The 24,353-nt window shown below is 48.0% G+C and overlaps 1 protein-coding gene across 1 annotated transcript in view; it reads left to right on the top strand.

The window, feature by feature from the left end:
• The first annotated feature begins 8,346 nt into the window (after positions 1 to 8,346).
• Positions 8,347 to 24,353, top strand: part of LOC131400587 (basic salivary proline-rich protein 3-like) — a 45,629-nt gene continuing 29,622 nt past the window's right edge. The window contains exons 1-2 of the mRNA XM_058535302.1: positions 8,347 to 8,713; positions 8,758 to 9,093. Coding sequence (XP_058391285.1) covers positions 8,347 to 8,713; positions 8,758 to 9,093 — 703 coding nt within the window. The remainder of the gene's footprint in view (positions 8,714 to 8,757; positions 9,094 to 24,353) is intronic.

Raw genomic sequence — 24,353 nt, 5'->3', positions numbered from 1 at the left:
GTGCCAGAGGACGGGGGGAGGATGGCGAATTATTGATGCATGGGGACAGAGTTTCAGTTTGCGAAGATGAAAAATTTCTGGAGATAGATAGTGGTGTTAGTTGCACAACAGTGTAAATACGCTTAATGCCACTGAACTGAACACTTAAAAATGGTTAGCATGGTAAATTTTATGTTGTGTGTATTTTACCACAATTAAAAATTTTTTAATGAATTTTTAAGGTCAAGGAATTTGAAGGGAGTTTTGAGAGCAATCAAAGGGGGTCTGTGGAGGAGAGAGGGGGCTCCTCCGTCCTCCTCTCCTCACCTCATCACCAGGTTTTCTTCCCAGGGTGCCAAGCCCTCCTGACATCAGCAGAGATGCCCCTTCTCACCCCTTCTTTCCTCGTCCCCAATTCAGAATCCTCCCTCAGGATCACGGAAGACAAACAGCCACACTCCAGCCACTGCCTGTGCCCTGGACACAGAGTTCCCAGGAATACACCTTCTCCTCCTCCTCCTTTTTATTTCCTGTCTTCCTCTCCTTCTTTTCCTGCCTAGGGCTGCCCGTTGTGAGGCTGAGGGCATTCTGAGCTGAACAGCTTTTTGATCCTTAATTCTTTTAGACCACTGCTAGGGAGGAAGGATCATTTCAAATAGAGAAGTGGAACAGAGTGAAACCATAGCCCAGCTGCTTTCAAGAGACCCTCAGAAATCCTAATCAGTGAGTGTGTGGCAGGTGGTGGAGGGATAAAGGGCTGGAGGCAAATGCCTAGAAAATAGACAAGTGGGATGACATCAAACTAAAAAGCCTCCACACAGCAAAGGAAACCATCAACAACACGAAGAGGCAACCTTCAGACTGGGAGAAAATATTTGCAAATCATATATCTGATAAGGGGTTAATATCCAAAATATATAAGGAACTCATACAACTCAATAGCTAAAACCAAAAAAAAAAAAACAGATTACAAAATGGACAAAGGACCTGAATAGATATTTTTCTAAAGAAGACACACAGATGGCCAACAGGTACATGAAAAGATGCTCACTAATCATCAGGGAAATGCAAATCAAAACCACATTGAGCTGCCATCTCACACCTGTTAGGATGGCTATTATCAAAAAGACAAGAGGTTACAAATGTTGGTGAGGATGTGGAGAAAAGGGAACCTTTGTACTGTAGTAGTGAGAATGTAAATTAGTACAGCCATTATGGAAAACAGAATGCCAGTTCCTCAAAAAAATTAAAAATAAAACTACCTTAGGTTCCAGCAATCCCGCTTCTTGGTATATATCCAAAGGATTTGAAATCAGAATTTTGGAGAAACATCTGCACTCCCATGTTCATTGCAGCATTATCCACAGTAGCCAAGATATGGAAACAACCTAAATGTCCTTCCTTGGATGAATGGATAAAGAAGATATGGTATATACATACAATAGAATATTTTTTAGCCTCAAAAGAGAAGGAAATCCTGTCATTTGTGACAACATGGATGGAGCTGGAGAACGTTATACTAAGTGAAATAAGCCAGACACAGCAAGACAAATACCGCATGATCTCACTTACATGTGGAATCTAAAATAGTCAACTCATAGAAGTGAGAATGGAATGGTGGTTTCCAGGGGCTGCGGGGGAGGGGGAAGTGGGGAGAGGTTGGTGAAGGATACAGAGTTTCAGTTATGCAAGATGAATTAGTTCTGGAGGCCTAATGCACAGCAATGTGACTATAGTTGACAATACTGTAGTGTGTATACTTGGAATTTGCGAAGAGGATAGATCTTAAATTAAATCTTCTCACCTCCCCCCCCCCCCAAATGGTAGCTCTGTGAGGTGATGGATACTCGAATTGGCTTGATCTTTTCACAATGTGCCCATACATCAAAACATCTGTGAGGCCCTGGCTTCTGGAACAACCCAGCCTGGTGCTTCCATCTGGTGAAATATCTGCAGGCTCCCTGAAGTTCCATCAGCAAATGTCCATCGCTTGCCTGCTGTGGATGAGGCGCTAGGATGGCTGCTGGGGGGCAGGAGCACAAATAAATAGAGAGAAGAGGAGGTGCATAGTTTACATAGTAATATGTGTTTTTAAAGATTTCAAAAGAATACACAAATTTTGAAGGAAGAGGAAAACATCTAAAACTCTGTTGTTGGCACGGCCTGAGTCTTCCTGAGCTGCATGGTGAAGTCACTGACCCAAGGAAGAAACTCATTTTCAGAAATTATTTTTAAAAGCCGCAAGCTTTTCCAGGAGTCTCAAAGCATAAATCACGCCTTTCACAAAAACCCATAAAATATCCTCAGCCTGTGAGACGAAATGAAATCAAGACAAACCTAATCTTTACAGCTACTGGTTCTGTTCTCTATCCGAGGCAGGAGGCCACTGTCAAGATCCTCCGTGTCTAGACAAGCAATTCATAAACCAAATAACAACCTTGCGTAGTGTTTTGCTCTAGAAATCGCCATCCCTGACACATTTCAACACGTCTCTGCTCTCTGGGGCATTTCCTCTCCCCACACGTGTAATGTGTCCCATTGCCCATTGCTAAAGCCAGTGTCATCTCATTTCTTATTTACGTGCTGCTAGGAATTGGTTCAGACCTACCTTACAACAGTTTGAACGGCATTTTGTCACCAAAGCAGCCCATATTTGAGATTTTTTCATACCATCCTGATGAGGAGTAGTACAGCCCGTACGGGTGCTCTTCTCTCGTCCAGCATGAGCTGCAAGTCACAGCCAATAAGACAAGCAGTGGTGACAGTCGCCCTGCACCACAGCCACACGTCTGTTGTATCTGACAGGCTTCTACACCTGAGTCTGTGAAACCCTGGAACCTTCTTCCCAAGGAATTCAGAGTCTTCAAACACAAGCTGGAAAAGTTCTCAAGATTAAAATACATTTTAACTCTCTTTGACTTAAAAGAAAGTACAAACATCAGACTATGTGGTTGAGTGAGGATGTTGTGAAGGGATATTAGAACGAAAATAAAAAGTATAGAATGTCAAAATCCAAAAGCAGAGAATGTCTTATCTATATTGCCAAAATGGCTCACTTATTTTGAGTAAGTGACTGGTTATTAACGTATTCGGCAATCTCAGACTGGCCTGTTTGTTGCCTTAGACAGTCTTAGGACAATAAGTGAATAGACCACAGTTAGGGGCGTCCTCAGAACACTGGTTTTGTGTGAAGTGGCTGAACAAACCGAAGCGAAAGGCGACAGGTTGGGGGTGGGGCTGCCTTCCAGGTGCTCACCCCCTCCGACAGGTGCTGATGTCTGCAGGTGCCTCGGGGCCCAGCTGGGCACTCTGTTCCCTGGGCAGCGAGGTTGTCACTTCCCGGGGATTCCGGGCAAATCTTCTTGATTCTGTTAAACTTTGTTCTAAGGAAGAATGGAAGGCTTGAGTTTTCAAATGGAGGAGATGAGAATATAAACGTTGTTATCAGTTTCCTATGGCAGCGGTAACAAATGACCTCAAATTTAGTTGCTTAAAACAATACAAATGTGTTATGTTACAGTTCTGAAGCTCAGAAGTCTGACATGGGTCTCACTGGACTAAAATAAACTGTCTGCGGCTGGTTCCTTCTGGAGGTTTAGGGGAGAATCTGATTTCTTGCCTTTTCTGGCTTCTAGAGGCTGCCTCATTCCTTGGCTGGTGGCCTGCTTCTGGCAATCACATCACCCCAACCTCTGCTTCCAATCTCACAGCTCCTCTGGCTGTGACCCCCCTGCTGCCCTGTTAGAAGGACCCCTACCTCCCTCTTATAAGGACCCCTGTATTACAATGGGCCCACCCAGATAAGCCAGGACAATGTCCCCGTGTCAACATCCTTAACATAATCACATCTGCAAAAGTCCCCTTTGCCCTGTAAGAAGACATATTCACAGGTTCTGTGGATTTTAATGTGGACATCTTTAGGGGGCCATTTCTCCGCCTACCACAAGTGTATTTTTATGTAAAATACTTAGGAGACTGTCATATTGAAGAAGGAGAAATTTTTTTGAGGGGACCCAGGAGGCAGAATTCGGTATTATCAGAGCAGAGCAACCAGCTGGTGATACCATTAAGGAGGCTTCATTAGGGGGCCCTATAACCCCTGCTAGGAGACAGTAGATGAATCCATCCAGGTCTCTGGGCAGGCTGTTTCACAGCAGTGTCTTGCTAACAGAATTGTAAGGGTCTCTGAGACCAAGAACAGCTGCCATTCAGCTCAGTCCACTGGGCAAAGCGTTTTCTGAGCGCCTGCTGTGTGCTGTGACTGGGGGATGCCCTGTCCTTGAGAAGCTCACTGTCTCGTTCTTGGAAACACAGGCACCAAGCACTGCAGACTGAGGGCACCTAGCAGCCTGTGAGGTGAGATCAGCAAGGACTGCACTGGGGACGTGGGGACAGCCTGGAAGGAGCAGCAGGAGCAAAGACAAAGGGGGGACACGGTCCTCAGCGTCCTCCCTTGGACCGGCTCAACTTCTTGCTCTTCACATTCCAGGGAACACCGTCCACTCCTTTGCCGTCTCTGCCCTGGGGAGCCCCCACTGCTTCTCCAGGCCGGGTGCCCGCAGCTCCTGAGCTCCACACACGGCTGCCCACCTGCCATGGCTGCCCGCAGGCTGTCTCACAGGCCTTAAAACTCAACACGGGTGCCTTTCGGCTTCCAACACCCTCTTCCTTTTCCTGGCTTTTCCTCATGACATCGTCCTCACGGTGCTCAGCCAGGAGCCTGGGGCTCCCTGAGACTCCTCCCTTCTTCTTGTCTCTTCTCTTTCTCTGCCCTTGACCTGCACCACCCAGCCACCCACCGGTCCTGTCGATGTCCCTCACCCCCTGCTGCCCATGCCCTGTCTCAGCCTTGCGCCTCTTAGAGGCTGCTTTTGCCTTACCAGACAAATCACCAAGGCTTCCCAAGGCGCAGGCCTAAAGATGGCTCCCGCTAAAGCACGCGGTCCACACTTCTGTGTTCTCAGTTGCAGGCCAAGCCCTTGGGGGCCTGTGTGCCCTCAGCCCTCATCACCCCCCCCGCCCTGGATGAGGTGCCCCTACCCCGTGGGTCTCAGGGGAGAGCCTGCCACTCCAGGACCCAACCCCTCCCTCAGGGTGTCCTCCCCCACAGGACAGCGCCAAGGACCACTGGGTGCCAATCCTGGCCGCCTGGAGCCACGCCCACCCAGAGGAGCGCCTCTTCTCACCTGTCCCCAGTGCCCGACAGGTTAGCGGCAGCCCTGCTGGAGTCTATTACCCAACCACCGTCTTCCCCCTCCAGACAAACCCGGGTCGGCTAGTGGGAAGCCAGTAATCCCATCTCTCCCACCAGCCTCCCCTGGGCCAACATCAAAACTGATGAGTCAAAATGACTGCCGGGCCACCCTGTGGCTTATTGGTTAAGTGTGCACGCTCCGCTACTGGCGGCCCGGGTTCGGATCCCGGGCTTGCACCGACACACCGCTTCTCTGGCCGTGCTGAGGCCGCGTCCCACATACAGCAACTAGAAGGATATGCAACTATGACATACAACTGTCTACTGGGGCTTTGGGGAGAAAAAGGGAAAAGAAAAAAGGAGGAGGATTGGCAATAGATGTTAGCTCAGAGCTGGTCTTCCTCAGCAAAAAAAAAAGAAGAGGATTAGCATGGATGTTAGCTCAGGGCTGATCTTCCTCACAAAAAAAAAAAAAAAGGCTGCCACCTGGAATAGTCAAAAAAATGCCAAGCGCCATTAAAAAACTTTTATTTTAAAATAAATTTTCACCGTGCAGGCAAGGGGAAACCATGCCTCTTTCCTTGTGGGCTTCCAGACGGCTGGATGCCATTGAGAGCCTATCCTTTGCGCGTCTTCCTCCCATCAATTCTGTCCAGGTTCTAGAGACATATTTCACCATCAGTTTCTTAACTGTCGGGAACAAAATGATCTAATGACCCTTTATCAGTGTGATTTTGGGCACACTCAGGCAGCTCTCCCTGGGTGATATAAATCAAGGTCCTTAATTAACAAAGACTGGAGTGACTGCCAAAGCAGTGAATTAGTTTGTGCGCTACCTGCAGGATCACAAAACTACAGTAGTTACAATTAATGGATTAATTTTAAATGCAAGGGCCTCTGTATCAAAGTGCTAAAGAAGTCCACTTTGGCATCCTTATTACTCTTTAATTATAATTGATGTACCTGGGAAGGATGTCAGAGGCGTCCATTCTCACACAGGTGTTAGGCCCCCCTTAACTCCCCATTCTTGCCGGTGATCGTCAATGATAGGCAACATGGTTTTGATGAAATCCAAATTTATTAGGGTTATTAAAAGTCATTAATTATTTGGCACCATCTAGATTTCATTTGCTTCATCCTTAATGAAAATTGACAGCTTTATATTTTTAGGTGTAAAAGTGGGATTTCGTTTAAATGCTTCCTGTCCTATTCCTGCACTGTAGCCTCCCCTGCCTCTCCCTCATTCGCACCCCCGACCTTTGCCCCCTTTTCCCTTGCTCCCCCAGTATTGATTTGTAGCCTTTCCCTTTCAAACAAACAGGCGATTTGTCTTCCCTGCGCTCCTTTCCATGGGTCCCGTGGAAACTCCCCCTCCACACCCAAGGACAATGGTTTCAATCCAGAAGTGGGCTCCGAGGGCGTGAATCCAATTACCCAGTGGAGAAGAGACAAAGCTGAGGATTAAGAGCCCTCCATGTTCGGAAAAGGAGCGTTGCCTTTCCATCTGACATTTCCCCTCCTGCCTCGTGTAATGGATCTGGGTGTTAAGTAGCGTAGTTGGCATCCATGGAAGGAAACCAAGCCGTCTGTGGGGTCACTTCTACACACTGGAGGCCGGGCACGCCATCTGTCCTCCACTCCTGGGGTGAGTCTGGCAAACGAGGGTGTAAACATTGTCAAAGGCACCCTGATTGCAGGAGCCCATCACCCGGTACATGTGACTCAGGCTGGGAAACCTGAGGTTACAAGCTGGCTCTGGGCTAATGTCTCCTAGTTTTTCCTCCCACACCAGCAAGGTTGCTATGGTGGAGGGACGTAAAATCAGTGCCAGTAACTTCCCAGAGGATGAGGCTGTGTCATAGGTAGACGCTGCCTTTCGTATGCTGAGCTGGGCCCCATTATTCCCCTGAGCTCCTTCCTGCACTGTAAATCCGCCCCCAGCTCTACACTCCCCACACTTTCCATAGTGAGGTTTGGAAAGAGGACTTGTGATTCCAGACTTCGAACACAGACAGGATGCCGTTCAAGGACTGGGCATCTTTACTATACTTAGAAGTTGATTTGGGGAGAAGGGAGGGAGCTGAATCAGGAAAACCTAAATCTTGGCAAAGGTCTGTGAATATTCATTTTCTTTCTTTGGAAACTGTAAAGCCACCTGCTAAAAGTACAGCTTTAGTCAACACACTTTACTGGCATTATTATTTCCTCTGTATGTATGTAGATAGTTAGATATAGATACAGTATACAGAGAGAGCAAAAGAATACTTTCAAAGAAGAGAAATCTCCCCTCGGATTGTCTATGTACAAAAAAGGGAAAGGAATTAAGGGAGTTATTTGTATCATTTAGGCAGAAAACACAGTGACTAAGGGTTTGAGTCTGAATCCTCATGGCTAACTGGCGGCATTGGCTGAGCCCGGGGCCCGCAAAGCAGACATGATCTCTGTCCCCTCCTCTCCGGCCTCTGTCCACATAGACCCCAGGCCTATGATGCCCTTGATTAGAGGGGCGGGCCCCGGCATTAAGGTAGTAATCTTTCTAAGTTCTTAATACAAAATACCTCAGGAATGGGGTTATATAGGATTATGCAGGACACCAAGATTTCTCCACCTCAGCTCTAGTGGCATTTGGATCAAAAAATCCTCTGCTGCCCTTTGCGAGGGGGCGGCCCTGTGCACTGCAGGGTGATGAGCAGCATCCCTGGGCTCCATCAGATGTGAAGCACAGGGCACTGCTCTGGGGGTGTGGAGGCAGGAGGTGCCTGAGAAGGGCCTCTGAAGTGCGAGGGCAGGCGAGGATGCCAGGCCCTGGTGGGGAGAGGAGCAAGAACCTCACCATTCTTCTCACTGGCTTTTTTTGCTAAGGAAGAGTGTCCCTGAGCTAACATCTGCGCCCATCTTCCTCTATTTTGTATGTGGGACGCCCCCACAGCATGATTTGATGAGCAGTGTGTATGTCCACGCCTGGGATCCAAACCCGCACACTCCAGGCTGCCGAAGCTGAGCGCGCGGACTTCACCGCCACGCCACTCGGCGGCCCCGGCCGCGGCTGTCACGAGCGCGAGTGTCAGGACGCGGAGGGCGCCGGGCCGGGGCAGCAGAGCTCAGTCAGGAACGCGTCCCCGACTTGAGGCAGCGCGGCCAGGCAGTGCGGGGCCGCGGGCCGGCCGACAGCCATGCTGACCACGTGGCCCCGGGGCCGGGCCTCCTGCCTCTCGCCACAGACGCCAGGCGAGTTTCTGCCCCGCCGGGTCTTCTTCCTGACTCCGCAGCGTTTCCTCCTCAGTCCTGAGGGCAGGCCCCCGTGCGGTCAGCGTGCTGAGGGTTTCGCATCTGACCGGGCAGCTGCGGGGCAAGGGCCGATCCGCGCACACCGGCTCCGAGAAGAGCAGGGTGACTGCGCACGGGGCGGCAGCCCCCTGGACCACGACCGCCTCCCCCTCTGCCCCCCGACTCCCATCCCTCGGTGGGAGAGGACGCGGACCGCCCCTTGGATGCCCGACTGCGCCGGCCCTGGTCCTGAGGACGAGGTCCAGGAGCGGGGTGCGCGTCCCGGCTGCGGGTCTGCGCCTCTGTCTGTGGGTCAGTCGATGCCCCCAAGCCCGCGGGGCGACGGGCGTCCCCGGACGGCGGGCCCCGGGCAGCGCGAGGACCAGAGCCCGGCCCCGGCCCCGCGCTGGCGCTGAGCGCTGAGCCTCGGCTCCCCGCCTCCCCGCCACCGGGTTTGACGTCGGAGAAGCAACGCGAACTTCCCTCGCGAGAAGCAAGCGTCAGCGTCTGCCCGCCACCCAGCGGGGAGCCCAGGCGGAACCAGCCCCAAGGACGCAGAGGGAACCGGACCCGCCGCGTCTCGCCGACCACGACGCGCGCTGAGCTGAGCGCGTCTCGGTCCCGAAGCGCCGGAGTCTGCTTCCGGGAGGGAGGCGGGCCGGGCGCCCACCCCAGGCTCCTTCCTTGAGAAAACCTCGTCGCTGTTGCTGTCACTACCGGGTGTCCTCCTGCGGAGGGGAAAACGCGATCACACCCACTCATACCTCGGCAAGGATGTCTTAGACGCCATATGGCAAATTAAAGACCGGCTTCCTGAGCATTCGCAGGAGTTAAAGAAATGTTTCTTTGTTGCATGTCTAATCAGAGTAACCTCGGGGAGCCTCCCAGACACCAAGGGAAGAATCAAACTGAAAACGTTCCAGAACATTCTGGGATTCTTCATCATACTGGACCACAAAAGGACATCTCTGGGAAGGCGAAAGCACGGGAGGGTATTTAACCCAAGAAACTTAGAATCCAGATGCCCTCCCTATAGTCCCTGACACCAGCCACCACCCGGCACCCAGGAGGGACAGGGAGAAAGAGCCCCACCCTTTCCTGTGGTCACCAGACTCAGGACCTAATCACTCACAGTCAGCAAAACAGGCCCGCAGAATGCAGAACACCAAGTTGTGTCTCTACTGAGCTGTGGGCCTCTGAAAGATTATGAGAATCCAGAATGACTTTCTTATCTGTAGATACAGCCCTCTGTTCTCCAGTCAAATCAATCCCATAACTTTAGAAAACACTTGACATACTTAGCAAGTCCTTTCTCCCAGTAATTTAAGGTCCTTCTGGGAATCAGAAAAAGGAAGAAAGGCTAGAGCAACTTGTAAATGCTATTTCTCTACTTATTCTCAAATATATATAAGTTATAGCAGCTTAAAAGACTCAAGAAGAAAATTTGAATATAAATTTAAATGAACTTCTAGTTCCAGAATTTACTATGGCAAATAGTAGGCCAAATCCAGGCCACAAAGGTGTTCTCTTTGACCTGTACGGTGTTTTCTCACCCCAATTTTTATTTTAAGATTTTCAAATCTACAGAAAACTAAACAAATAGTACAATGAACATTCATACATCCTCTACCTGGATTCACCAATTGTTGATTAACATTTTGTCACATTTACTTCCTCTCCCAATGTACATGTGTGTGTATATGCAGGTGTGTGTGTATTTGTGGATGTGATGTGTGTACGTGAGTGTATATGTAGATGTGGGTGCGTGTGCTTATGTGGGTGTGTATGTATCCATTCTCTTTTGAAAGTAGATTGCAAACAGCATAACTTTCACCCGTAAGCGCTCCAGCCCGAGTCTCCTGAGGTGACTTACATACCACAACACCATCATCACACCAAGACAATAGGCAATTCCATAACATCGTGTGATATGCTGTCCATATTCACCGTGCCCCAGTTGTCCCCTAAATGTCATTTAAAGCTGAATTTTTAAAAGCCCTGATCCACTCAAGGTTCATACACCTCATTTGGGTTTTACTGTATTGGTCTCTTTTACATAAGAATGGCCCCCCTTTGGGGTTATTTTCCATGACCTTGCATTGCTGGAAGAGGCCAGGCCAGGTCTCCCCTACTCTACCTTGTGACCACCTCTCTGTAGTGGCCTATTTCCTCCTGATGTGATGCAGGCTGGCGTCTCTGGGAAGAATATGACATAGGCAACATTTACAATGAAGAGTTGTTTTATTTGTGGAATGTATTTACATGGGACGTACACTCTCACCGTGGCTCCCACCCCAAGTCTTTGAGCCAGGCTATACCCTCCTCCCTTTGCCTGCCTGACCCTTCACGTGAGATAAACTTTCGCTCTTTGACCAGATCAGGGAAGTCTGCAATCAAAACCACGTGGTCCCGCTTGGGAAGGGACATGTAGCGGCCTGGTGGTTAATCCCGTCATGTGTGGGGCCTGGCCAAGTCCACGCTAACATGCTGACCCCCCTGGGGGACTGAGAACCTGTGACCCTAGTGTCAGGAGGCCCCCAGGCCTGATGGCCCTACAGTTAGGGGTTCCCAGAAAAGCCACAAATTCCGCCAGAACTCACAGAAACGTCAAACAAGTAACAATATGACGGAATTGACACATAGAATGCTACAGTTCCTGAACATTTTTTCACATACTATCTAATTTTCAAAACTGTCCCATGAGGTAAGCGATGCTAGTCTCATTTTACCGACGGGAAAACCCTCTGGGAGATTAAAGTGCCTTCCTAAAAAGAGAGAGACGGTACCCAGCACGAGGCAGTGAGAGCCCAGCGGTGTGCACCTCGGGCAGTGTCCACGCAACAGCCTCCTGTGACCACCCAAATACAGACCGGGAAAGATCTTTCTAGATTAGACCTTGGTCTGACTGCATTAGTGGTCACTTAGAGGAGCGCGTGTTCCTGCCCCAAGCTAGCCCATGAGCAAGCAGCTGAAGAACAAGGTGAGAAGGCCCACGGCAGTGCACAGAGAGGGGCCAGGACTGCCCGTGGGGCTCCTGGGGCAGCAGGGAACAACTTTGCAATTTCTTTTTTTTTTTGGTAAGGAAGACTGGCTCTGAGCTAACATCTGTGCCCATCTTCCTCCATTTTTGTATATGGAACGCTGCCACAGCATGGTTTGATGAACAGCGTGTAGGTCTGTGCCCAGGATCCGAATCTGCAAACGCTGGGCTGCGGAAGGGGAGTGGGAGAACTTAACCACTATGCCACCAGGCTGGCCCTTGGGGTATCTTTTTTTAATTCTCAAGTAGACCTGCAAGTTGGCCTGTCCAGATTTGAGTTATTTTGCACCTTATCAAGGAAAGAGAGAAGAGTGGGGGCAAGAGAGAGGGATAGGGGGCTGTGAGCATAACAGAGCAGCCCAGAAACCTCACAATGCATCCTGAGTCTTTCCTGCATGCGACAAAAACCCAAGCCTAGGTTTAGAAAGAAAATTCAAAGGAGCTCTCCCCAAAGCTTTCCAGATTATAAAAATGTTAACCTTTAGGAGCCATTTGGGGTCAGGCTGACGCATTTAGTTAAAGACTTAAGGCCTTTGCTCAAGGAGAATATGGGATTTGTGGATGTCAAACCAAAACACGGGGAAGCTAGGTACAAAAACAGCAGAAAACAGTCATTCTGCGTTCGGCCTCATAAATGAAATAAAGAGAAAAGAACACTTTCCCAGTGGTTTAGCTATAAATTTTGTGATAAATAGGGCACCTATTAAATTAATTCTGTGTGATATTAAAGTGATTAGATTTGCAAAAAAAAAAAAAAAAATCATCAGCTGAAATGTGCTCCCTGCTCCCGCCAGCGTGGTGGCCCAGTTTCCATCCATTTTCACCTGATGTCTGGGCAAGGCTGGCAGGACTGCGTCGGAGCTGGCTTCCAGGCGCTCCTGTGAGTCTCAATTAGGTAGAAATTTTAGGAGCAACAAAAATTATGGGAGGAATGTAGCTTCATCAGTCATTTTTCCACAGGAACAGTGGCAATTTGAAGAGTTTTAGCACTCTGAAGGTCAAGATTAAAAACCAAGCAATTTATTAACACTGATTTAGAGATTAACATTGTGCCAATTAATCAATTACTCAATGTGACGAATTGACAATTAATTGACATTTTCAGTTCCAATCTGGCAAAGCCTTTTGAATTCCATGGTGAATAATATAAAGTCTTTAAATTGAAAGGTTATGAGGGTTTCTTCCAAGATCAAAATGAAAAGGAATAAAAGAGGATACATAAGAATAAGCATTCACAAAATGTTAATATAGGAAATACATGCCATTGTTTTACCAGTGAGCAGATCGCTGTCACCGAACAATTGAGCTGAAGCAGGATGAAAACCAGGACATTTTTGTATTGGCGACTTGACTTGCGTTTGCCCCTTTTTATGCTTTAGGCAAAGTCGACTCTCTTCACAGGTGCTCCTGAATTTACAAACACTCCTCATTGCCCTGAGCATTGAAGCTGAGCTCTCCACAGCGTTCAGAGCCCTCAGCATCCGGTCTACGGATGGGATTCTCTAAGGGGCTCACAGGGTCAGTTCAGACTCCGCCACGAAAGCTCTCGTGGTGTTCACTGGAGTCAGGGCCAGATCCACGGTCAGGACGACCACATTCTAACGGTCCCGCCGAAATCATCCTGCTCCCTCTGGCGTGAAGGGCCACGTGCCCTGCAGCTGGCCAGGGGGGGCAGACGCCTGAGGACTCAGCTAAGTCACAGCAAGGGGTCCAAGCCAAGAGGTCTGCTGTGAATGCAAGGAGCCAACAGACACCTTGAGTCTGAGCAGACAGGCAGAGTATATTCCCGAAGGCAGTGTGAGAAAGGGAGGAGCAGCGAGGCATCTGAAGTTTGGAAAACTCTCTTCTCCGGCTCCTAGACTCCTTCCAGTCACTGGCCGTCCTTGTTCCCGAGCTTGCCTGGCAACAGCTCTTGGGCTCGTGACCTTGACTCGTGTGGGAGCCTCTCCCCCACAGCATCTCAGTCCTGTTTCCCACCTCAGCCTAGGCCTGCTTCTACTCTTTTATCAGAAAGAACGGAGGCCCAGAGCTCTGAGGAGGAAAGCAATGAGGCGAGGGCTGGGTGCTGTCACAGGGGAGCAGCTTCCCTCTGGGGACATCTACCTCAGGGACAAGAAGGAAAGCCCTGGCCCCAGAAAACCGGCATATTGGAGCCACAACTGGAATGGCTTCCAGCTTCCAAGAACCCGAGCACAGTGAGGCAGAGGGACCAGTGACTCCACTGCAGGGAAAATTAAGCTCCTGATAAGAACAGCTGGAAAGTAAAAAGACAGGAGACCCTTTTAAATGTGTGCTATGGTGAGCAGAGACTTTCTCCCCTCTCACACGTTTGTCTGACACCTCAAGTGAAGCCACGGTCATTCGGGTCCCACAGCCCGTTTTCTCCCCATGGCACTCTGTTTTAAGACTCTCTCCTTTCCTCTGGTTAGCTTGGAAAGGCAGGCCGAGTTCCTGACTTGAGGGATTAGAGAAGGAAGGAAGACACAGGGAGGGTGCAGACTACGTTCCCTGTGAGGTGGGCCCCACTTGGGCACACAAACACCCACTGCAGCTCTCCAGGGTCTTTGTCTTTCTCTCACTGTCCGCTCCATCTACAGGCTTTGCCTTCTGGTGAAGGCAAAGGGAGAGGGCTCACCTGCCTAAACAGTATAGTCAGGACCAGTAGGTGAGGCCGAGGTGGGAACACAAGATGCAACGCTGGGGACTGAGAGAGGCCCCCAGCAGAAGTCACAGTCAGGACTTAAGAGGTCAGTCATTGCCAGGCAGGCTCGGGAACAAGGGCAGCTAAGGACAGGAGGAACGGAGGCCATGAGAGTCAAGTTCATAGCAGAGAGGAGGCTGCCGCTGGCCAGAGAGGCCCCTGGCTGATACTCAGTCCTATCCAAGCTTATAAGGGGATCACTGCTCAGCCAGCCCAACTCTTTCCCCAGTGAGATCCTGTATCAGCGAAGAAGGCAACCAGCTGCAAGTAACAGAAAAGCTGTCCCACGGTGGCTCCAATGCCCGGGGACTCTGTCTCACGTCACAAGACATCCCGAGGGAGGTGACCCACACAGGCGCAGCAGCTCAGAGATGCTGCCAAGACTCAGGGTCTTCCTTTCTCTACTCCATCCTCCCTAGCATGGAAACTTCCAGACTCCGGCTTATCACCCCAATGGTTTCAAGGTGCAGGCTGCCTGTTCAGAGTGCATCTGCCATTCTGCCAGGCAGGAAGAAGAAGGGAAGAGAAGGGAAGAAGGAGTGTTTCCTGTGTCAGGCTACCTGAACTTTCCCAGAAAGCACACCCATACTTCTTGTGTCTCATTGGTCAGAACTGTGTCACATGGTCACCTGAACTTTACAGAAATCACATCCATACTTCTCCTTGCATCTCATTGGTCAGAATTGCCACATGGTCACATAAACTTTCCCAGGAGTCTCCTCCATACTTCTACTCACATCCCATTGGTCAGAACTGTGTCACATGGTCACATAAACTTCCCCAGGAGTCTCCTCCATATTTCTACTCACATCCCCTTGATCAGAACTGAGTCACGTGGCCCTTACAGCTGCAAGAGAGGCTTTGGAGAGCTGGTGTTTTAGTTGGGCACATTTCCCCTTCTCCAAAATCAGAGCTGTTTTCATAAGGAAGGACCTGGGCCTTAGGTGTAAGTATCCAACAGGTATTGGAGCCTGTTAAATGCTTGGACAGAAGGTGGAGGACAATCAGGTAGAGGAGAGGCATAGATATACAGCATGCAGTATGTCACCTCGGGCCTTCTGCTCAGGGTCTTAAAGGTCTCAGTCATGCCCACCATGGACTGTGACCTGGAAATTATAAGTCTCCCCGGGGACGCTTAGCTTCTAGACCAAATTGTTCTTTAAGCCAATTAGAGATGGAGGCCAACTGCATCATTTCTCTTAATTAGCAAACCAATCTCTTTCAGAGGCTGAGTCCAAAAACGAGATCTGTCATTCCAAGTTCTCTTTCAGCTCACTCTCCAAGCAAAGAGGGAAGGTATGGATGTAATATACGCCCGCCGAGCATTTGCATCAAAGCCCACCAGCGAAGATGGAGAGCAGAAGAGAGCATTAGCATTTAAGTAGCCTGTTAATGTCTGGAAACCTAAACAGTCACAGAAGAGCAATAAAGGAGCTCTTCAAACGTGGCTGGAGAATGTCCATAAAGAGGATATAATGAAAAGGACTGCCCAAATGTGCAAGGATAATATAGTTAATGTATTACTTCTTTTATTATTTTATCATCTTTCATTAATTGCTGGCAGCCTGCCTGCAGAAGTTGGTTCTATGGAAAGGGCTTTTAGTTAAATGTCTTAAATGAAACGACCACTTAGAACCTGCGAACAAGGTTGAACCAAGGTTCACTTGACTTCAGTAAATCTTGTCTGCAGGGTACAGAGGAGGGAAGAAGGGGATTCATTCTGGGGCAGCCTAGCAATGCCAGTGCTCAGATTCCCCAGAGGTGCTCGGAGCTGACTGCCTCACGTTTTGAAGCACAAAGGTATGATTTTTTTTTTAAAGGCCTCCTCCACCACCTGCCACCACGAACCCCCTGGGTGGCCCTGAAGAAGTGACTTGCAGTCTCTGAGCCTCAATTTCCTCCTGTCTGCACCTCACTCAACAAAGACTTTCCCTGACACTAAGCTAATTATCTAGCTATTTAAAGGTCACCAGATCATTGTTAATCAAAGGGGATGGTGGTGAGGTCAGGGAGGGGAGCGAGGTGTAACCCAAAACCAAAAGACAGCCCCAGAACGGACGCAGGTTGCTCAGGACTGCCCGAAGCCCCCAGACTCCGATGCTCCCCTCCTTAAAGCCCAAATTGCCCTTCGCCTCGCCGTGTGCCCCAGCACCTCTCGGTAGACAGCAGAGCGCCAAGGCATTAGGCACACCCTGGGTGCCAGGATGCTCCTGCCACGCTGCATTGTGTAACCATCAGCCTCCTCTTTCCGCCAGGGTGGAAAAAAGTATTAAAATGGTGCCAACTCTTATTTTCAGCAACTTAACACTCCTCTCTTTTTGCACATCTCAGGTACAATTCAATTTCTTTCCAAGCAAATGTTTATGAAGCATCCCCTGTGCACCTCACGCCGTGAGGGAGATTAGAGACGACGGCTGCTGTAGAGATGCGACAAAAAGTGTCCAGAGCCTGACCATAGGCAGGGGCAGTGGGAAGGAGGTTGAGGACCTAAGTTGGCTTGTTCAAGAGGTAGATACCCCAGCACTGGGTGACCACATAGACGAGGAGGTAGAGGGAGAGGAAGTAGCTGAGGATGCTTCTGGAACTGACTTTTTCAGGCTTGACCTCTGGGTCTGCTGGACATTTCCACTAGGGTGATCCATTAACACTCCCAAACCATCAAGTCCTGAACTGAATGAATCAACTTTCCCCCAAAACTAACTCTCCTCCAGACATTCAGATTTCTTTCAGTGGCACCACAACTTTCTTATTCACCAGCCTTTTGTGCGCGCCCCCCCCCCCCAACCTCTGGCCTCCATTCAATCCCCTAACTCCATCCAGGCACAAAACTGTAAGCTAGTGTAGACACAGTGAAGGTTTGATGCAGTATATGCTCCATAACGGTTCATGGAATTAACTGGAATGACTGGAATCCTTCCTAGGTGGAACTCTGACTTAGTTACCACTTCCATCTCCCCGCCCTCATTCAGGTTTTAGTGGTTACCCCTCTAAAGCGGATCCCCCCAACCCCTCCCAGTCACTGTTTACCTCATCATCTCATTTTATTCCTTTAATAACAATTTTTGCTATCTGAAATTATCTGGTGCATTTATCGACTTGTACGTTATACGTCTTTCTCAAGTAGAATATAAATTTCACAACGACAGAGACCTTGTCTGTTTTGTCCTTTGCTGTATTTCCAGGCCAAGAGCGGGGCCTGGCGGACAGCGGGAGCTCGATGAATACTTGTTGAATTAATGAACTCTTCTCCTTTCCTTTAATATCCCTCTTCAATCCATACCAATCACCACTGCCAAGTCAGACTTCCCAAGGCATGGTTTATACTTGTCACCTGCTGCTCTGAAACATACAGTGTCTTCCCATCATCAGGAAATGAGGGTCCAGCTCATCCTATCTTAGAACCCACAGTGACCCCATCCAAGCTGGCCTTCCACCTGCAGCTTCTTGCACACACATTGCCAAGCCCTCCATGATGTACACACGTCTTGCACAGTCCCACATGTCCTGGTTAGAACTCTTAGCTGCAAGTAATAGAAACCAATTGGAGTTAGTTTAAAAAAAAAAAAAAAAGCAGAGTAGTATCGTTTCAGTTTTGCCAGATGAAAAGAGCTCTGGAGATGGATGGTGGTGATGGCTGCACAGCAATGTGAATGTGCTTAATGCCACTGAGCTGTACACCTAAAAATGGCGAAGATAGTACATTTTATGTTATGTGTATTTTACCACAATTTTTTTTAAAAAAACAAAGTGGGGTAGGATTTAGTATAATGATAATAAGGTTATAGGCGTGTTTGAGTTAACCGTGGAGAGAGACAGAGCGCTATCTTGACAGGGATGAAACCAGGGAGGGGGAATACTCAGGCCTCCATACATCCTTTTCTGTTGCCTTCTCTGGCCCTGCTTCCCTCTCTTCTCTCTGCCCCTCAGCTCACATAAGAGCACTCTCGTCCACAGCACCGAGTTAGTACAGGCTCCCAGGCTCAATCCCATGAAGACTGACATCTGCTGAGTCCCAATCCCAGATTCCCAGAGCAGAGAATCTGTGTGACCCGGGCTGGGGCAGGGGTCCATCCACCCGTAAGTCGGCGCGATGCACAGATGTGGCTCTGGGGTCCTCGTGACCGTGTTTCTAGAGAGAGAGTAGTTCTCAGCAAACAGAAATTATGAAGAAAAGGGAAGACATCTCACAAGGGGCTGACAGCTCACCTTAGTGTGGGCTCAGGGAAGGTTTCATGGGGGGAGCAAGATTTAAGCTAAAATCTGAAAAATGAAGAGGCATGATTTGGGCAGAAAGAGACAAAACCTCTGGGCTGGAGCTGGTGTGTGTAGAAGCCTTGAGATGGTATAAGTGAGTTTGATTGAGAGGGATAGAAAATCCAGAACAAGCATGACTTCCACCTCTTGATTCAAGAGAATGCTTGAGCTCCAGCCATCATGCCTACATTCCAGGAAGGAGGAAGAGGCAAAAGGGCTCACTCCTTCCGTTAAGTGTCCATTCCAGAGACTGCAGACACCCCATCTGCTGACAAAGCACTGGCCAAAACCTAGTCACACAACCCACCTAGATTCAGGGGAGGCTGAAAAAAGGCCATCTTTATTCTGGGTGGCCATATGCCCAGATAAGAGTCAGGGATTCTATTACCAAACAAGAAGGAGAAGACAGATACTGGGAGAAATCTAGAAGTTTCTGCCACAGATGGGCAAAAGTATTGCTCTTTCCAGGAAATTGGAAAGCATAGAGTGAGGAGCATAACGATTGAAGGAAAAGTCTTTGATTGAATAACATCATCCACACATTTTTCTTTAGTTACTGCTTATATCCTGTCTATGAACAAAGCCTATTTTTTAGAAAACTTTTTATTTTGCAATAATTATAGATTCACAAGAAGTTGCAAAGAAATGTACAGGAAAGGCCCCTGCACCCTTCACCAGCCTCCCCCCAACATCAAAACCAGGAAATTGACGTTAGTGCCATCTGCAGAGCTTGCTCAGATTTCACCAGTTATATGCATTCGTGTGTGTGTGTGTGTGTCTACATGATTTTATCACACATGTAGCTTCATGTAATCACCGCAATCAAGATATTACACTGAATCATCACCACAAGACCCCTTCAAACTACCCTCCCCACACACCTCCTCTCCCTCATCCCTACCCCTGGCAACCACCCATCTGATTATGTTGTCTCATGAACACATATGTACCCTTACATGCAGCACAATTTCCTAGAGATTCATGCAAGCTATTGCATGAATCAGTAGTTCATTCCTTTTCGCTGCTAAGTCCTGTTGCATGGTACAGACGGACCACAGTTTGTCTAGCCATCCACCTACTGAAGGGCATCTGGGTAGTTTCCAGTTTTTGGCTATCACAAATAAAGCTACTATAAATACTTGTGTGCAGGTTTCTATGTGAAAATAAGTTTCATTTCTCTGGGATATATGCCCAAGAGTATGATTGCTGGGTTGCAGGATAAGTCCATTTTTAATACTAAAAGGAACCGCCAAACTATATTCTACAGTGACTACCAGTGTGCCTCCCTCCCAGCAATGTGTGAGTGATCTGGTTTCTCTGCATCTGTCAGCATTTGATTTTATCATGCACAGTTTTTTATTTCAGCCATTCTGAGAGGTGTGCAGTGGCATCTCACTGTGGTTTTCATTTCCATGTCACTACAGACACTGGTATCTAGGAATTCCCTAACCAAAAGGCCGGTTTGCCACCTGAGTGAATACCACCACTTGAAATGCCCTGCCTATGCACACAAGTAGTCACCTATGCTGTGTAACAAACCACCCTGAAACAAAGGGGCTTAAGACAACAACAATCACTTATTTTGCTAAAATCTACAATTTGGGCAGAACTCAGTGGGCACAGCTCATTTCTCCTTCACACAATGGAGTGGCTTGACTGGGGATGGAGGATCAGCTTCCAGAACAGACTATTCACATGGTCGTCAGCTGGGAGCTCAGTCCAGGCTGTTGGCCTTAGTTCCTCTCACGGGCCCTCCCCATGGGGGTGCTCGGGCTTCCTCACAGCACGGTGGCCGAACCCCATGAGCAAGAAATCCGAGAAGCCGGGGTGGAAGCCACAAAGCTGTCTACGATCTGGCCTTGGAAGTCTCAGGATGGAACTCGACGGGAGGAGTAGAAAGAACTGGGGCCATCTTGAGTTTACCACACACATAGAGCTCTGAATGTTCCTTAGTGCCTGATTCTCAAGTGTGAACCCATAGCCAAACGTCACAAGACGTTTGAGGAGGGCCTTCCGTGTGAAGACAAAGCAAAAATAAAGAAAAAGAAAGGAAACTATAAAAATAAAAGATATTATAAGGAGCAGAAGAAAGCTAAAAAAGCAAACCTACCATAATTAAAATCTTTGGAGAAATAAGAGAAGATATTGGACACATGAAACAATAGAATGGAATGTTATTTTAAACCAGAGAACAACTTACAAGTAAGAAGGTGCTCTTAGATATTGAAAACATAAGAAACTGAATAAAAAATTCAAAAAGTTTGGAAAATAAAGTTGAACAAATCTCTCAGAAAAAAAGTAAAAAAAGACAAAGAGATGGAGTAGGAGAAAAAAATAGGGAAATTAGAGGATCAACTCAAAAAGTCAAACATTAGACTAAGGAGTTCCAGAAGCGAAAAAGAGAGAAAACAGAAAAGCGGAATTTACCAAAAAAATAATATTAGTAGATTTCCCAGAACTAAAGAACGTGGATCTTTAAATCAAAAGGACTTGATGAGCAAACACACATTATCTTTTAAAGAAAACTTTTAACTGAAGTATACTGAGAAATCTATCCACGTTGTTATCTGTAACAACAGTTTAATTCTCATTGCCATCTAGTATTTCATTGGATGAATATACCACAATTTATTTATCCATTCTGTTGTTGATGGATTTGAGTTATTCCCAGTTTGGGGTTATCACAAATTTTGCTACTATGAACATTCATGTTTGTGTCTTTAGGTTGATTGTGTTCACCTTCCTCATAGGTTATAAGAATGATCGGCTTTAGTAGATACTGTCAAACAGTTTTCCAAAGTGGTTGAACCAATTTATATCCCCATGAGCAACATAGGAGAGTTCCAGTTGTCTCACATTTGTGTCAACACTTGACAGTGTCTGTCTTTTTCACCCATTCCCATTCAGGTCAGCATAATGAATTTTAAAAAGACTTACAATAAGGAACATCACTATAAAATGTCAGAAGATCTCTAAATCTTGTTCTGGAAAGAATGTGAGCAAGAAAGTGGCACAAACAAGGCAGGACAAGCAGAGGGGCTAAATCGCGTAGGACTTAATCGGCTTTGATTCTATGTGCACTGGAAGCTATTGAAGAACATTTTTTGAATTTCTGAAATGTCATTTTGGCTTCAATGTGGAAGAGGGGTTAGAGGAAGCCAAAATAAATACAGAGAGAGCAGCAAGCTATTGCAAAAGCTCAGGTAGGTGCTGATGAAGGCGTGGACTAGGGAGGCAGGATGAAGAGAAATGGGTTCAGGAGCTATTTAGGCGGAAAACTCCAGGCACCCTGGTGATGGATCAGATGTGTAGACTGAGGGTGAGGGAGAACCCCACAGTGGCTCCTGTGTGCCTGGCTTATTCAGCTGGGTGGATGATGATACCAGGACTGATACTATGTTAGGAGAGGAGCAGTGTGGGGGGTGAGGAGGAGATGAGTCCAGTCTTGGACATGTTGAGTGTGAGTTGCCTGTGAGTCATCTAATTGGAGACCCCAAACAAGTAGCTGAATTTCTCAGTCTGGAGCTCTACATAGAGGTCAAGGTAAAGAGACAGAGACAGACTTGGGAGGTAGAACCATGAAATTAGATTAGTTACACAGGAATATAGTTTAGAATGAGAAGAGAGCATAGTCCTAAACCCTGAGAAAATGCAGCATTTAATAAACGCAGGAAAACCAGCAAGTTACTGTAGAAGCTGAGGTAGGTGCTGATGAAGGCTGAGACTAGGGAGGTGAGATGAAGAGAAATGGATTCAGGAGCTATTTAGGTGGAAAAGTCTAGGCATCTTGGTGACAGACAGGACCCGTAGATTAAGGGTGGGCTCTGAGGGGATGGATTTGGGCCAGTATAGAAGTCAGAGAAGGAATAGTCAGAAAGAAAGGAGGAATGCCAGGGAGGGGACATTAGTGATAAAACTGTCCTTTTAAAAAATTCTAGGTCTTAGATTTTCTTCATCTAAGATCATCAAGCAACTTCCATTTCTCTAACCCTTTCCCATCAACTTTTCTGCCCTACGCTCTCCCCTTGCTCCTTGGGGGACCCAGGTGCTGATGAAATGCTTGCTCCAGCCTGGAGTATTGCTAATGGACTTCCCAAGGTCGAATTCATTTCATGTGTGAAACATATGGACCTGGAAGTGGATTTCCTTTTCTTTTTCACAGACAAATGTCCCTGAGCTTCTCAGCTACAGCCTGAGGAAGCTCTGGATGCTGAGGGATCTCTCTCTGAGACAAGTGAGGGGCAGCTCGGAGGGCATCTCCGGGGAGAAGAGGACCACCCTGAGACCACCACAGAGGGAAACTGTTCTGACAACTTCCTGGGTTAGTAGGGAAAGCGGAATTCCCAAATAGCCAAAGTGACCCGACCCTTCCGAGAGGTGTGCCGATCCTGGGATGAACGTCCACATAACCCCGCGATTTCTTTGCCCGCAGACCAGCAATGACAGCCCGCCAGCAGCGTTCTTCATGAAAGTCACTTTCCACAGCGATCACTCACTTGCAAGAAGCCAGAACAGGACAAATAATTGAAGAGATTCGCAGTAAGACCCAGCCCAGCCCCAGAACTCAAGGTCGGCTACTAGCAGTTACCTGTGCTCCTTCATTCTTGACCCAGAAACCTGAGAGGTGACATTTCTGAAGTGTCCAATTGATGAAGTTGAAAATTGGGCCAGGCTCATTTGTTTGTGCGATGTTGATTGCCAACAGTTAATCACCAACGGTAAGTGGAAGAAATCATTCCTGTTCATTTGCAAATGGAAATCAAATGAGGACTGAGCTTAAATGCATCAGCGTTTTCACTTCCAAATAAAAGGATTTCAGAGAGACAGCTGACCTTGGGTTGCCCGGCAGGCGCATGCCTGCCCTCACAGCCTCGCGGGCCTTTTCCAGACAGAACCTGCGGTTCCTGCTGGGCTCGGAGGCAGACCTATTTAGTTTGGAAAGTATGAAGCATTTCTGATGCTGTGAATTCATACGCACATACAAACAGCCACTTCTCCCTCTTTTATTACTCTGCGGAGACCTGCAGATGCATTTCATTGCTCAGGAGCCCCAGCAAATTATGCTGAAATCCTTCCAAGGGTTGAAATGATATGTTTATAAATTCTCCTTGCTGAACTGTTGGCCCCAAGAAATCTTATAGTAATAAAGCACTTATGTGTTGGGTCGTTGGTTGGGTCCTTTCCCCTCCACCCCCCTAAACGTGCAGTGTTTTCTGTTTATGGGCGGTGTGTTAATATCGCACTTTCGTCCTGCATTTAACGTCCTCAAAGGCGTGTGCATCAGAGCACTGAAGTAATAGCCCCGTGTATCAGATGTGTAATGAATTTCTCTCTGTGCTGGTGAATTCATTACCGTGATTTATGGCTGTTTTAATGTACACAGCCTTCTTAAACAACTTAGAGTTGATTGTTCTGGAACTAGATCTGGGTCTCAGATAACTCCCTGGAGCTGTGCCATTGTTCAGGAAAGTTATTGGTGTCCCCGGGCAGGTAAACAACCTTGGATCAAAGGCTTTAGGTCACCCGCAAACACCATCGATTGAAATGGGAAGTGCCTTATAATGGAGAGGGGACCCAGCTGTAATAGTCCTTCTAATGCCCCGGGGCCGCCCAGAGCAACAGGAAGTGAAGCTCAAACTCGGGGCAGGGTGCAGCTCCCTCTGTGAAGCTTCCAGAAGAGGAGAGAGTCCTGCATCGACTCAGGGCTCTTTCCTGGTGTTTTCCCAAGTAGGCCTGCAGAGACAAGCGACAAGAGACGGGACTGAACTCCGACCAACGCCATCATCGGAGAAAACCATTCTGGGTTATTTGGTGCACAAAGATCCCCCTTTTATTCAGAAGCAACCTTTGTGGTTTTGTTTTTAATACTTTTAATTATCTTAAGAATGGCTTTAACACACTGTCCATAATTTCAACCT

Source organism: Diceros bicornis, chromosome 3, assembly GCF_020826845.1.
Source record: "Diceros bicornis minor isolate mBicDic1 chromosome 3, mDicBic1.mat.cur, whole genome shotgun sequence".
NCBI lineage: Eukaryota > Metazoa > Chordata > Mammalia > Perissodactyla > Rhinocerotidae > Diceros > Diceros bicornis.
The sequence above is the reverse complement of the archived record's forward strand: the minus strand, read 5'-3'. Positions and strand labels throughout refer to the sequence as shown.